This window comes from Leguminivora glycinivorella, chromosome 13 (genome assembly GCF_023078275.1).
Source record: "Leguminivora glycinivorella isolate SPB_JAAS2020 chromosome 13, LegGlyc_1.1, whole genome shotgun sequence".
NCBI lineage: Eukaryota > Metazoa > Arthropoda > Insecta > Lepidoptera > Tortricidae > Leguminivora > Leguminivora glycinivorella.
Window position 1 is genome coordinate 8,136,258 of NC_062983.1, and position 15,153 is coordinate 8,151,410.

At 40.0% G+C, this 15,153-nt stretch overlaps 1 protein-coding gene across 1 annotated transcript in view; it reads left to right on the forward strand.

The window, feature by feature from the left end:
• LOC125232963 (zinc finger C2HC domain-containing protein 1C) overlaps positions 1–15,130 on the forward strand; it is a 32,159-nt gene extending 17,029 nt beyond the window's left edge. The window contains 11 exon segments of the mRNA XM_048138814.1: positions 5,646–5,828; positions 6,240–6,497; positions 6,644–6,721; positions 6,912–7,045; positions 7,288–7,381; positions 8,649–8,705; positions 8,972–9,004; positions 9,316–9,495; positions 12,880–12,923; positions 12,925–13,049; positions 13,919–15,130. Coding sequence (XP_047994771.1) covers positions 5,646–5,828; positions 6,240–6,497; positions 6,644–6,721; positions 6,912–7,045; positions 7,288–7,381; positions 8,649–8,705; positions 8,972–9,004; positions 9,316–9,495; positions 12,880–12,923; positions 12,925–13,049; positions 13,919–14,100 — 1,368 coding nt within the window. The 3' untranslated portion in view covers positions 14,101–15,130.
• Positions 15,131–15,153: the final 23 nt, after the last annotated feature.

Sequence of the window (15,153 nt, forward strand, 5' to 3'; positions counted from 1 at the left end):
GCTAAATAGGGGCAGAAAATTATATTCTTTGATTTTATTCATGAAGTTTCGCTAGAATTCTAGAGGTCTTGCTATCCAGATATTTAGGGAGCTTTACACTTAGGTATTTACATTTTGCATTATTTTCGAAATCAGTACATTAATATCGTATAAATTGTCTCATAATAAATATTTTTACTAACAATAAAGTTATTTAAATTAACTAGGTACTAACGTAATAGTAAACGAGTAATGGGTATCGTTAAGTGCTCAAACATTTGTGTAGATAACGCCGGTCAGCGACCCGATATCGATTATTTTATCAAACAAGCAACACATTTTGTCCATACAGCCTTAATAGGAAACACTTATAGATTATCGTTTTCCATTCTAAACAATGGACATCGTTTAGTATTCTTATTTCGCCCACGTGTAGTCTCTAAATAAATATATAAAATAAACGCACCTACCTACTTAGTAGGTTTCGCAATTATTTTAGGGCCACTTGCACCAACGAAAAGGTATCATTTTGTATGGAATTTGACAGATGACAGCCCACTAACCCTAAATTAAGAGGTTGGAGCAAGTGGGCCTTATAACATCAATCAACAATAACAGTTGATAATGATGTATTTAGACAATTTTTCATACAATATAGAGTTTTGAATGATTCACGGTTATTTTCATTAGACTTATAGGTATTGACCGGTATATTATAGACCGTGATAGATGTTAATAGCGCGGTCCGGTCCGGTCTATATCCCGGTCAATATAAGTCTATTTATCATACAAATTAAGTGTAAGGTATCAGCTGTGCTGCGTGCACCTACCATTGTTGTAATTAACGTTGTCTGTCAGCGGTCGTCATGTTTCAACCATGACAATATTCACAATAAATCATCCCGGTACATTTATTATTTTCATTTGACATTAATTTGTACGATTATAATCTTGGCTAGGCTCTCTGTACTACTGCATTCCATACTTATTATGTTATTTACTGGTAAGGAAGTAAAATAAGCAAAAGAAATCTGTCAGTTAAATAGGTACCTACCTTAGCTATAAGATAGTGACAAGCTCTCATATTAAAATATTCTCACGTAGCACATTAATTAGACAGTGCGTCCTTATAAACAAAACAGACAAGTCTATTACCGGCGATTAGCCGTAGAAGGAGCCTTTCGTCGCCCACACACCAAAGACTTACTTGTCCTGTCATGAGTGTCACTACCAATAGATAAGCAATAGGTTTTGTTCTTACTTCCGACTGGCAAGGTCATATACATAGACTACGGGGGCGTTTGCAGAAATTAAGGCTCTTCCTGAGTAACAATTCATGTTTCAGATATTGTTCTCTATGATTTATTATGATGCGTTGTCTCTTGTCGCCAGGAAAGTAAACCGTACCTACCTATTATAGTGGCTCTGTGACTCGTAGACCTCGTCAATCGTCATATGCTTGGAAAATATATAAACGAAAAATATTTTTAATTACCTAGTGATTTCTTACTACGGCGAACATGCAAAAGTCTTACGGCCCAGCCACGACATTGGTCTAAGCGCGAAAGCGGTGAGCGGTAGCCATACGTGACAGAACAAGCGTGATGACGAGGAAATGGACTCGTTATTACATATAAAACTTACGGCGAATCAACTTTTCCTTGACCAACTTTTTGGTGCATATTTCCTTCGGGATTTCATTGAATATTTTAACAAATAATATCTTTGATGGTTAATCACATGTTTAGTTACGTCATCACTGATAAAATTCACTATTATTTAATGTAAAACAGGTTGGAAAAACGTATTTATCAACAAACTACGTTCACATGGACGAAATACTGACATTGACAGTTGTCAACTGCATAGCGTTCCGATATTATGTCTTGGTTCCAATTACAAGTCAGAGAGGTAATAATGACTAATATTGATTATTATACTTCCTGAATATATCATTCAATGTAACAATTAATAACAAATGTGATCTTTCATAGCGAAGTTACTTACTAAATTGATTTAAACAATCTTTCACAAAATAATATTTACGTAAAAGTATTTATCGATTTACTTAACGCTCCATTATTGGACTACATAGGTATCAATTCCAATAGCTCTGTCTCTTTCTAAAACAGCTGCAATCTGCACGTGTTAATAGGCAAACATCCGCGTGATGATCGTGAACTTTATTACGTAGGGCATATGACTTAGTAAACAAAGCATTTATGATCTTTTTCTTATGTGCGCGATTTAATAGCCGCCTAGTCGGAGATACGTCGGAGATAGGTCGGATGTCGGAGAAACGTCGGGGATAGGTCGGAGATAGGTCGGATGTCGGAGAAACGTCGGGGATAGGTCGGAGATAGGTCGGATGTCGGAGATACGTCGGGGATAGGTCGGAGATACGTCGGATGTCGGAGAAAGGTCGGAGATATGTCGGATATAGGTCGGAGATAGGTCGGGGATAGGTCGGATTTAAGTCGGAGATAGAATCTATAAAAGGGTCGGAGCGAGCCGACGCGCGTCATTCTTAAAATATCTACAAGACTAACAGTGTCTCTGGCTTTCGTGTGTTATACTGGTGAATGAAGTTGTTCTGCTATTGTTTCTTTGTTTGTTTTTACTTGGAAATTATTCTAAGTGATTGTAAACTTTGAAATTGTGTCTCTGTTTGATTGTGCGGGGACAATATCGTCGTACAGTTGAACTTAGACCTGTGGTAGAATTGCTTTACCGTCAGTTGTGGGTTTATTTTAGTGTTCTATTATAGTGTAGTTTTACGTTTTAATTAAAGTGTAGTGAAGTTTTCTCTGCTTTGTTTCATGAGTGCCGTCAAGCAATACAAAGACTGGGTCGATGTATGGCTGGTGCTTGGAGATAAGTCTGTGTTTGGTTTTGTAGGGAGTAATTCTTGCAAAACTAAGCTTAGATTATAGCACGTAAAGGAAACTTCATTCGTTTACTTAGTTGGTCAGTAAAATTGAATTTAGTAATTTTCTATGGGGTTATTTTGTGAAAGTTATAAGCCAGATCATTGTTTGTGACAGACTGTTATCCGGCTAAGCGCTTTATACCTTGCGGTGTTAAACATAAGGCGTTTAGGAGTCTTTTTGTTCCAAGTGGAGGGCTTGGACGCTTTTTTATACTTACAAAAGCGTATTTTCTCACCGGTCTCAAAGAGACCAACTGTTAGATGGAAGTGAGGACTTTCACGATTGACGAAAGACATTAGGAGTAATCCTTGCTCACTGAAGTCGGCAGTATTTGAGGCTGGGGTCCTATATATATATATATTTATTTACTCGGTGCTCTAGTCCATGCTGGAGTTGGTCGCTGGGGATTTCGGTTGTGATCGATCCACATCTAAGTAAAGTTTGATCGCGGCTGGGTCTCCCATGTGGCTGGTACTGGTGTGTCCTAGAATACTGGATATATACACGGATAGGGCGATCTACTCTCTGCTACCCTAGCCCGCGGGCAAAAGCAGAGGGGGGGATCTGACCGACACAAGCCTATAGGTTGCCTATCTCAGCTTCGCTGGCTGAACTGTACAGTTCTAGTAGGGATACACTTGTACATATTCTGAACACAAGATCTATGGTAAGTGAGGGTCTGTGTTTCAGATATGTTAGAGTAGGAACAATAGGAGTAGGGTAGAGTCACACACTATTTCTATGAAAGTAGAGTTCTATTATGATTGGTCTTAAATTATAATTGGTCAACGTGTATTGTGGAGAAATAATTTAACTACTACTATTTATATGGTTTAAATAGACTTTAAATGTGGTGTTTACTATCTTAAAATATGTGGTAAAACTGGTAATTTATAAAATCTCTTATTACTTAATTTATTTGAGTGAAATTAAGAATTGTGGTAGCAATTTCTGATTTTTCGGTGTGGCTGCGGGACACTTAGTGTTGCTAACTGGTTTTTCAAGGTAAATTCTATCAAGTTGGTTAGGGAAACAAACTATTCTTTGGAATAAAAAGCATAGGTTTGTTATAGGGCCCAGTGGCATGCGAGCGCCGTCCACTGATGGAAAGTCTAAAGCTTAGAAAAGTTTGACTTACTTATTTCTTATAAAAGTTAGCAACTGCTCGGTGTTTCGATAAAACATTAGAAAGATCGAGAAGTTATGATCTATTAGCAGTATTGGGGAACGGGGGGTTTAGCTAGTAAAAAGAAACAAAATAAAAAAGGGGTTAGTTTGTAGATAGATAGCCCTTCAGGCTTACTTGCTTAGGATGCCCGATAATGTGGTTTGATTGGGCCTAAGGATTCCAGACGGTATCGCAAGCCCTTGCCCAAGCCGGGACCACTAATAAGGCGTAGCGGATGATTACCAAAATATTTTTTAATATTTATTTCATGTATGTTTCACTCACTAACTTCTATACTAAAAATTTCTTCATTACGTCATTAATTTTCTCACATATAACTTTCTAGCCATAAATCTGATAAAATACTCTTCTATAACACTATATTATTATGCTACAATAACCTTTATTCTTCTTTAAAATATAAATAAATAAAATTTTAAAAATCAGTCAAAAATACAGCTGATACTCATTAAAGGATCTAGGTTATCGCGGTTCATCGAAGGGTTCTACTTATTTACGCTAGACGATCACAAGGCCAAATTTACGGGGTATATTTAAAGGAGGGTTAGCTATAATGTTGGTTAGTCAAGTAAGTAAGTAAATAAGTAAGGTGAGCGGAGGTTTAGTTACAATGTCGGACCGATATCCCATACCTATAGGCGCCATCTTGAATTTTTTCCATTGAAATCCTTCCGACATCCGATATCGGATCGGATAATGTGAAAACGGACTAAGTCCTTTGTGTCTATTTGGGCAAATAGAAATGTTATTAAATCATATGCATAATAGAATCTGGTCACAAAATTTCATCATTTTGAGCAGAACACCCGCGGACATACAACAGGACATTGAGTCATTGACTTAAACCTAAGACCTACGTGACGTTACGTGCTGGTGACGGAACAGTTATTACGCTTTCGTCAAATATTTGTAAAATAAACAGTCTAGAAGTAACGATCTGGATAAATGGCCGTGCGTGCGTAAGTCCATTACACTGTAGTTTGTCTTTCCTGGTTCTGATACTTAAGGAGTTTAAGATTTGTGAGCATTACACTTCATCAGTTTTGGTAACAGGACAAAATTACGGCGGTCGGATGTGCGTATTAAACTAAAAACGAGTTCATAACCAATTACTCCATTATCTTAGGCTAAAATGTCTGAGAATCCTTTTGTCGTACCCCGTATAGACAGATAAAGTCTAAGAAAAAAACCATACAGAAAAAGGTACGGTGACCCAGATGGCAATACACCTTTGAGGGACGCTCGGCTAGATGGCGCTAATATTAATATTTGACATTTTAACACATATCAAGCTAAGAATATGGGCCAAATTGTCAAAACTGAGGTTCAAAAGTTTTAACCCTGTGTCGAGAGATGGCTGTCTATGCACTGTGATTACACATTTTACTTTGACAGTAACTCTCTATAATACTCGATCCTCTTTGGTTCGTACCTAAATAACTGTCCCTTTAGATTTTTGAACACACAGGCTTTAAGACTACACAGGCTTTTTTAAAGGCTACAACTACAATACATACGTGTCTTAATCGAAACTTCTTTTGTTTCAGGCGAGGTTCCAACAGAAGCAGATGCAGGAACGAGAGCTAAAAATAGCGTCACTCTACGAAGCTCAACAGGCGCGAGCCCTGACTCGCGTGAGACACTCGCCTAGTGAGAGCCTCGTGCGGCAGTCACCTAGCGAGAGTTTGTCCAGCCCGCCACAGCCCTCTGTGCCACATCAACCCGGCAAGGTAACTAATACACTCCGACACATGCACGAGAGATGATAGGGTCACTGTACGAAGCTCAACAGGCGCGAGCCCTGACTCGCGTGAGGCACTCGCCTAGTGAGAGCCTCGTGCGGCAGTCACCTAGCGAGAGTTTATCCAGCCCGCCACAGCCCCCTGTGCCACATCAACCCGGCAAGGTAACTAATACACTCCGACACATGCACGAGAGATGATAGCGTCACTGTATGAAGGACGCAAAAGTCCCTTGCTGCTTGCTGAAATCCCCGAGTAGATCACAGTTTCTATTCCATCTCAGAACTTCTCAAATCTTCATCCAATGTGTTCAGTATAGTGCCTTTTCCTCTTGCATTATGTACATTTTCAAATGTTTTTTATCATAACAACATATAACTGGATGGTCTTAATCTCCAGGTTCGTCAAATGTTCGAAGAGCGTCGAACCAAAGGCATCGACAAAAGCTACCCCCTCCAACCGATTCAGAACACAGAGCGCTCGCGTAAGCCCCTGCCCAACGGGTTCGCCAAAGTGTCCAGCACCAGGATCCAGAACGGAACGGAACGGACAGAGAGGACGGAGCACAGGCAGAATGGGAGGACGAATCGGGTGACGGAGAAGAAAAGTACTCATACGAGCGTCAGCTCGCAGAGTTTAAAGAAACATCATGTAGTAGTAAGTTTTTAGATACCAATCAACTCGAGTTTTTTTTTTCTTGCATTAATTTCATGCATACCAACCTTTGCGAAGATCCTTCACTCATGCAAACTTCGGTTACTCATATGGTATGAAGTAGGTAAATATTATGACCTTATTTTCAGAAAACAGAAGAGATCACAAACAGATCGGGAGATTTCAACCACAACCACCAGCCAGACCTTAATGCTGTCAAACAGGCTGTAAGTTTTTATTCTGGCCTTTATAAGTTTCTTCATGAAATTTGTTCAACGTAGTACTATTTCCACTGCAATGACGAAGTTACATGTATAAACGCAAAATTAAATATTGTTATAAGATATCTGGATCGAGTCATAGAATTAGCAAGGACGGTCAGAAAGGTCACATGTTCCACAATCAATTATATTTCAGCTAATAAGCAATGGCCTCGTACATGAAGTGGACGAGTTAGACGGAGACGGCAACATGCTGGAGGACGAGACATTCCCCGAGGCGCTAGCACCAGTCACTCCGCGCGACGAGCCTCCCGCCAGGCCTCCTAGAAGGTGAGACCCCTCTACTTCGCCCCTTCCGGAAGAAAATGTAGCGAAGGCGTGGGCTGGCGTGGGCTTTTGATAGTTTTTCTTCTCTTAGTTCTTAGTCTAACTAGCATAGGTACGGAAACTGCTTGGGTACCATCATGCATCGGAAACTGCTTGGGTATCATCATCACTTGTTTGCCACAAACGTAATAAAAAATGAAGACTCAATCTCAAAAGTCTCAAAACCACAAAATTAACATTCACAGAAGTCCAATGACGAAAACCTCCTCCACCACGGTCTCCAAACCCAAGCCTGCTGCCGCGCCCACCGCTCCCCCCAGGAGAACCCCGAGTGGAAATGTAAGTTTTTTACTTTATTATATTCATATTATAAAATCATGTATCATACCTACAGTGTACATGATTTCATCTGTGAGCCCATTTCGGGAAAATTTCGGATACGAAATATTATTTTTAACATTTATCATAATGCTAAAAAAAGCCGGCGGTATTGGAACGGCTGACAACTTAACTATAAATTCAACAGTAGGTACAATACAAATTTCTGAAAGTTCGGGTTTTAGCCTTTCAGGCTAAACCTTTTAATAGGATACTCCTATTAACTATTTAACAGGATAGCCGATCGGCGCCGGTCGACGATCAAAACAAAAGTAAAAAGTTTGTTTTCTGAAATTTCAACAGTCACAATAAACCTTTGCAATGGAAAATGATTGTGACAAGCCGAAGTTTAAAAACATTAAGGACAAATGTCAATGTCAAGTCAATCTATTAGTCAAAACATCAAAAAAATCTTAAAATGCACAAGTGAAATTACAAAAAAAAATATAAAAAAATATTTCAAATATCAAGACCGATGTAAGAGTTCATAAGATATGGATTAAAGTCCACAAGGTCAATGTGGCGAGGATCAGCATAGGTATAAAATTGGTTGCAGGGAAAATAGTAAAGCATGAACTCTGTTTGTGTTATGTCGCTCAGAAATAGTCACGAAGGGAGATCTTCTCTCCTGCACTACCAAACTTCTGTAAGAGTATAAGTTTTTTTTAATGTTTAGGTATTAGAATTTGATCAGGGATTCGGGCCCAGACACATTTAATGGAATATGAAGACAGGGTATAAGGAGCTCACCGGTTCAGCAATAGTCACTTCACGCTTGCTAGTAATGCTTTAAAGAGACGAAGGTCATATTTGTCAGGAAATACTTGCAGATAGTGGCAGTGGCAGTGCATTACATATTTTACATATTTATACAAATCCAAGACCACAGAATATATAATAGTACAAGCCAAGACAAGATACCAGCTTGTAGACGATTTTCTCGTAATAATTAGCTTTTAACTACACAACACGTCAGTTTGACAAACTTCATTGATAAAAGATATTTTGATTGGCCGATTTCATCATCCTCCTTGCGTTATCCCGGCATTTGCCACGACTCATGGGAGCCTGGGGTCCGCTTCGACAACTAATCCCAAGATTTGGCGTAGGCACTAGTTTTTACTAAAGCGACCGCCATCTGACCTTCCAACCTTGATTGGCCGATTTATCATTAAGTATATATTGTATAGAAAACGTTGCAGTGCTAAGTGTTATTTTTGTTGTTTAGGCATCGGAGAGCAAGGCCCAGGGACCCATGGCAAATAGAGGTCAAAAAGCAGCCGCTGTAAGTAGAACATAATATAATTTATATGAGTTAAACTTGATCCAATAGGTACCTTGACTAATTCCGAAATACATCAAGCGCGGATCCAGTTTCGTGCCCAGGGGGGGGGGGGTCACGTGGTAAATACCCGGGGCCTCTGGGGGGGGTCACGTGGTCTATTTGTATGGCCACTTAGACTCCTAATTAATTCCGAAATATGTCAATAATTTCTACCCAAACGTAAAGATGTAACTATTTTTCCCTACATTGTATTGTTTTGTTTGCAGGCAGGGAGTAGTACAGTAAGAAGTTCGCCTAGGGTAAGTTCTAGTTTTGCCTTTCATTCCTATTTTGAATTGAGCTGTTACATACAGCTGTCACAATGCCTCTGTGTAGTCTCCACATTAGTTCAATTGGACTTTACATACAACTTTGTATTCCTTAGCACATTTGTGCAGATTTCCTAGCGAGCGAGCTCCATCGTATGCCACGTCTTTGCCTTTGGCTACTCCGTGGCACGAGTAAGCCCATTTATAATTAAAAAATAGATGTTTTCCTTCACTGAAGATCTAGTAAAAAATACCTAACTAACCAGCTTCATACATTGATTTTCTGATTTTGTTTACATTAGCAAACTTCTTCGCAAGTAAAACGCGTGCCAGCGGCGCCCTCCTCCACCGGCCCAGGCGTGCCATGCAGCGTGTGTGGCAGGCGCTTCGCTGAAGACCGGCTCGCTAAGCATGAAGGCATTTGTCGTAAATCGCAGACCAAGAAGAGGAAACCTTTCGACGCACTCAAGCATAGACTCGCGGTAAGTGTGTGTCTGTGTTTGTTACGTTCGTAAGTGATAGCTAGTTGTGCGGCCTACGCTTCGCTGAAGGCCGGCTCGCTAAGCATCAGGGCATTCTGCCGCAAGGCGCAGACCCTTACAACGCTCTCATTAGGTAAGTACTCTAACTAAGCATTGTCCCGTATTAAGAACGTTTACACGGACCTTTACACATCTATTCGATGCGTTCATTAGCAATTTCTTAAAAGTTTTGTACATTTTGATCACGTCTCCGATTTTGATAAAAACTGGTAGGCTGATAGAGTCCTTGATGCTGAGCAAGATCCATTAGTTTCCCTAAACGTCCCACGTAGTTTGTATGAAACTTTCGTTTTTTGGTACCGAAAATGTAGAAATCTGGTAACGAAAAAGGAAGATTTCCTACAAAGTACTCTATCAGCCTACCAATTTTTATCAAAATCGGAGACGTGATCCAAATGTCGGTACAAACTTTTCGAGAATTGCTGACATACAGTCTCACGGTAAGTACTGTATTGATCTAGCAATAGGTTGCGTACGTGTAACCTACGTTTCACAGACAACCGTAGGTAGGTATCATTAAATTAAACAGGCAAATTCACAACCTCTTTGCCTATAAACTTTATACTTAGTAACTTCATAATTAAAGGCATTATCAGTCATAATAGACAGCTGCCAAAGAAACCTGTAATTTTTGTATCGCTTTAATAAAGAATATTAAAAAAGCAATATACCTAATTACCTACGCAATTCATAACGACTAAGTCAAAAAGAAAATATGGTACCTATCTAGGTTTATTAGACAGCTAGATTGATATCAATTAAACTTATTTTTGTAATAAATGCTTGTCGTGTGTACCTAAGTATAATAAAGTTGTACCTACCTACATTACATATTAACATCGCAGAGGTAGGTATGATGTATGATAGTTTTAGTAGCACTTTAAAATGTAAGTAAGTAGGTACTTACCCAAGTAGATAAACACTTATTGAAGCACTGCCAGTGCCAACTAGATCCACTGGTCGGTACCTAGTAGTTTTGTAGTAGTAATTAGGTAATTATATGATTTTATTTTTATTGTTACATAAAGGGCACGGACGCAGAGGAATTCAAGGCAAGCTATTTATGCAATTTAAGCATGACACTTATTTGTTTCCCCCGAACTTGGTGCTTCAACTCATTGCACAATAGACTATATGACTGACGCACTGAACTAATATTCAATACCTATTGACTGAATTGTCGCCCTACAAATAGATATACACACAAATAGCTTAGCCATAGGCCGCCTTTACACCTGTAAGTTACTTACGTAAATCTTACGTAAGCAACTTATGGTTCCATTTACACTTATGAAAAACTTGTCGTAAGTTTTGCTTACGGAAGTTTGTGATTTTCAATTTACTGAAAGTTTATATTGTTGCAAGCAACCAAAGTTGAAAAGAAAAAAATAAACTACCGCCCTTACTTATTCGTAAGTCCAAACTTATCAATTTATTTCGATAAGCTGTGTGTCGCTTCCGTAAGCGCAAACGCGTAGGTACCCATTTACACTTGAAAGTTTTCAGCTTACGAAAGTAGTCAAAACTTACCGTAAACTGCTTACAAAAACCATTTACATTTGAAAGTTTTGCATAAGTCGCTTACGTAAGCGGTAAAACTCACAAGTGTAAAGGCGGCCATAGTTTGAATGAAATCTGCACTTGTCGTTACGATCGAGCCCTTTTAAGTACTTTTGGAAAAGGTGTTGATATGCCCTTCACCTGACTACGGTGAACATATCATCAGAAGAGCCTGCGGAAGCTAGGAGGAAGGAATCATCATTGGTGGGCACCAAAATAACGAATCTTCGATAGGCAGATAACACCAATTTTCTGGCCGCCAATGAAGTGGAAATGGTTGACATCACTGGTAAAATACTTATAGAACGCATCAGTCTGGAAACGGATCTCAAGATTAACCACAGTAAAAACCAAGCTCGTGGTGGTGGATTGTGTTAGGTAGATACAACACACAGGTGCTCTTAGGCCAGTAACAGTAGATGACTTCATATACTTCGGCGCAAACATCGACAATACCGGTTCTTCTGAAAAATAAATTAGAAAACGCATAGGAAGTTCCAAAAGAGCCCCAGCTAACTACAAAGATTATCTCCATAATTCTTGGTTCCTAAGAACCGCATGTCTAGAAAAATCAAAACCGGTTTGGTTTACGCTCTAGTCTTCTCCATTTTCTACTACGGAGCTGAGACTTGGAGTCTGAAAAAGACTGACCGCAACCGCTTCCGAGATGTGGTGCTAGATGAAGATTTTGCAAATACCCTGGATTGCCTTCCGTACAAATGTCTACCTTACGCGAATTGAAAATCAATACAAGGTTATCAACCATCTGATAACGTAGAATTTTGGAGTTTTTGGAGGGGAAAAGGCCACAACCTTGAGCAACTGGCAAGGTTGATCGCTAACGATCCAGAGGTCGCAATCTAACAAGATGGACAGATGAGATCCCTTTCACTCTCTACACCCAATTTCAGAACCGGAACCAAAAGTCAGAATGAAATTGATTCTATTGGGACTTCACGACCCTCAGCAATGAAGATACCAATGCGAGGAGGAGGGAGTCTTATCTTTAAAGCTAATCAAATATTTATATAACAATGAGTGAATTAATGGAGGATAATCATTCGGGGTTTAAATTTGGAATTTATGAAACCAACTGTGGACATTCCACACTTGTTGGTTTTATAGAAATCAGATTTTTTTTATCTTGGATCCGACAATGCAGGCACGCACAGTGCAGGCAGGAATGTACGGACTCTAGCCGCCGCAAGCACTCATGCCTGATGATGGGTCTCCGTATGACACGAAACATGTCGGCAGACATAGGTACGTTTATGAAACGACAACCATTCATCCCTCTCGCACGTGGGTAAGATAATTATAACAGACATGCTTTCAATACCACAATATAGTATAGGTAGCAAAGACACAAAAAATAAACGTTTTCGTGGAGAAAACGAATTCTTGCTAAATAAAATGTTTACCAGAAGTATTTATAAGTGTTTATTTAAGAAGAAATTGCGACCAAAGTGCTTTTTGTAGTTATTTTTAAGTAAATTTAAATTTCGGTAAAAAACCGGTTTTCGAATATAATTACCGGTAATTTACCGGACCCAAAATTGGCAAAATTACCGGGAAACCGGTAAACCGGTTAACCGGTTTGCATTCCCTAGTTACGATACGAGTACGTAAACATACTTACCTAATGTTTCCCATGCACACCACACCTTCATTTACCAACTCAACATTCCTATTCCTAGCGTAAAACAATATGTTATGATCTCGTTTCCCACATTCTAGTTCTAATCGAATACTTTGACACCGCAGGGAACAGAAGCGGAGCCGTTCATAAGCAAACTGCGAAAAAGGCAATGCTGCGAGCAACGCCGCGCTCGCCAAACCCAAGCCTCTGAACAGCAACTGGAGGCAGAAGCACCAGGAGTTCATCCAGGCCATCCGAGCTGCTAAGCAGGTGCAGCAACATCTAGCGTCTGGAGGTAAGTGTCTAGTCCGCAGAAGTAACTCATCAGCTACATTAGGCCCTCGACTATACTGGAAACAGAATGAGAATTCATCCAGGCCATCCGAGCTGCCAAGCAGGTGCAGCAGCATCTAGCTTCTATTCCGCAGAAGTAACTCATCAGCGACATCAGGCCCTCGACTATACTGGAGACAGTGGCACGAGGAGTTTATCCAGGCCATCCGAGCTGCTAAGCAGGTGCAGCAACATCTAGCTTCTGGAGGTAAGTCTAGTCCGCAGAAGTAACTCATCAGCTACATCAGGCCCTGGACTATACTGGAGACAGAATGAGGAGTTTATCCAGGCCATCCGAGTTGCGAAGCAGGTGCAGCAGCATCTAGGATCTGGAGGTAAGTGTCAGGCTCTTATATGTGGAGTAATCGCCATTCCGTTCTTACCTCTGCCGTTTTTTTTGGGTTCCTGATACGCCACTACGTTGGTCTTCTCTTTAGCTTGGTCTAAAAACGCATGATTCGGTCTTCCCCTACCTCTCTTCTTTTCTACAGATACAGAAGTAGGTTGACAGATGCACCTCACTTTAGAGAAAAAGATAGGTACTAGCAATTTGCGAACTTCAGTATTTGTGGTAGGCCTCCAGTGTCACGACAGAGTCAAAATCAAAGCTAACAGACCACACTTTAGGCATTGTGCAATGTGAATGGTACACATGGGTACGATAGTCACCATACTTGACCTCTTATTTTAGAACCCTTCCTCCCCAACCTTATTTTTTTCTAGAAAATTAGGGAACCAACTTTTATTTCTAAGCCACTCATCAAGCGCTCTTTTACTCAACCGAGTGATTAACCAATTTCTATCATGACATGACCTATACTTTCCATGCAGGTAAACTAAGCGATCTCCCGCCGCCCCCTCCCTCGGAGAACCCCGACTACGTGCAGTGCCCGCACTGCAGCCGCCGCTTCAACCAGGCCGCCGCCGAGCGACACATCCCCAAGTGCGCCTCCTACCAGTTCAACAAACCCAAGCCGGGACAGGCCAAACCTAGCAACTCCAAGCGCCGGTAACACCCAACTATATACTCTTATGGGTGGATAAGTGAGATTCAACGGGTCCGAAGTACCTAGGACAAATTCCCAGTTTAACCGAGCCGGGTCCACACAGAACGAGGCAGTTTCTTCGCGCGGCAAATGTACTATGTAGACGCGCGTTTTGCTCGGTCGAGCAATGTGCCGAGGCCGAGGCAATTCTACGTTTTCCGCGCGAGCACATTGCCTCGCAGCGTGAAAGCCTCGCTCTGAGTGGACCCGGCGAATCATGAGTTACATTCTCACGCGCGAGTCCAATAACTAAAATCGCTTAAGATATATGGAGTCACGCACAAGAACGCAACTCATACTGACAGATCAGATCTGGGATAGGTACTTTAAACTGGGCGAAATTTTTAAATAATCATGGATAACTTGAGGACTCTCAGATCTCAGACGATACTGGCAGTCAATTTTTTTCCGTTTTTTCGCAAAACTACTTTCTAACATAATAACAACGTATTTTAACTTCCTAAAGGACATTCGATCTCAAGCATTGTGTCAATTATTACAGAAAAATAACGGTCAACGTAATATTTTCGGATATACTCCAGTATTTCATTAAAGCAACCAGTTTTATTCACTCTTTATTATTAATTTAGAACAAATATGTATTAAGATAACATTTACCTACGATACAAAGATAACACCAACAAGTTACCCTTAGGCTTGATTACTGTAAAGATCAAACATGGATAACTGCATAAACGAATTCCTATATTTAAAATTAATAATTATCATGAAATTTTGCCATACGGATATTGGGACCTAATATTTAAGAGGAATTTTGGAAATCTCGACGATTTTTTTTAGCTATTAATGTAATATTAGTTAACAGTGAGATTTTATAATAAATATTTTGGCGTTAATACAGTCCGTGGTGTAATGGAACCAGTCGTATTTGATCAAAATGTGTTACTTTACATACCATGTTGTGCAGACTGTACATGAAAATTATGCTTTTTGATGTTAACATGCTGTTATAGACCTATTAAAATATACTTTATTATTTTGATGTTTTTGTGCAGCCCT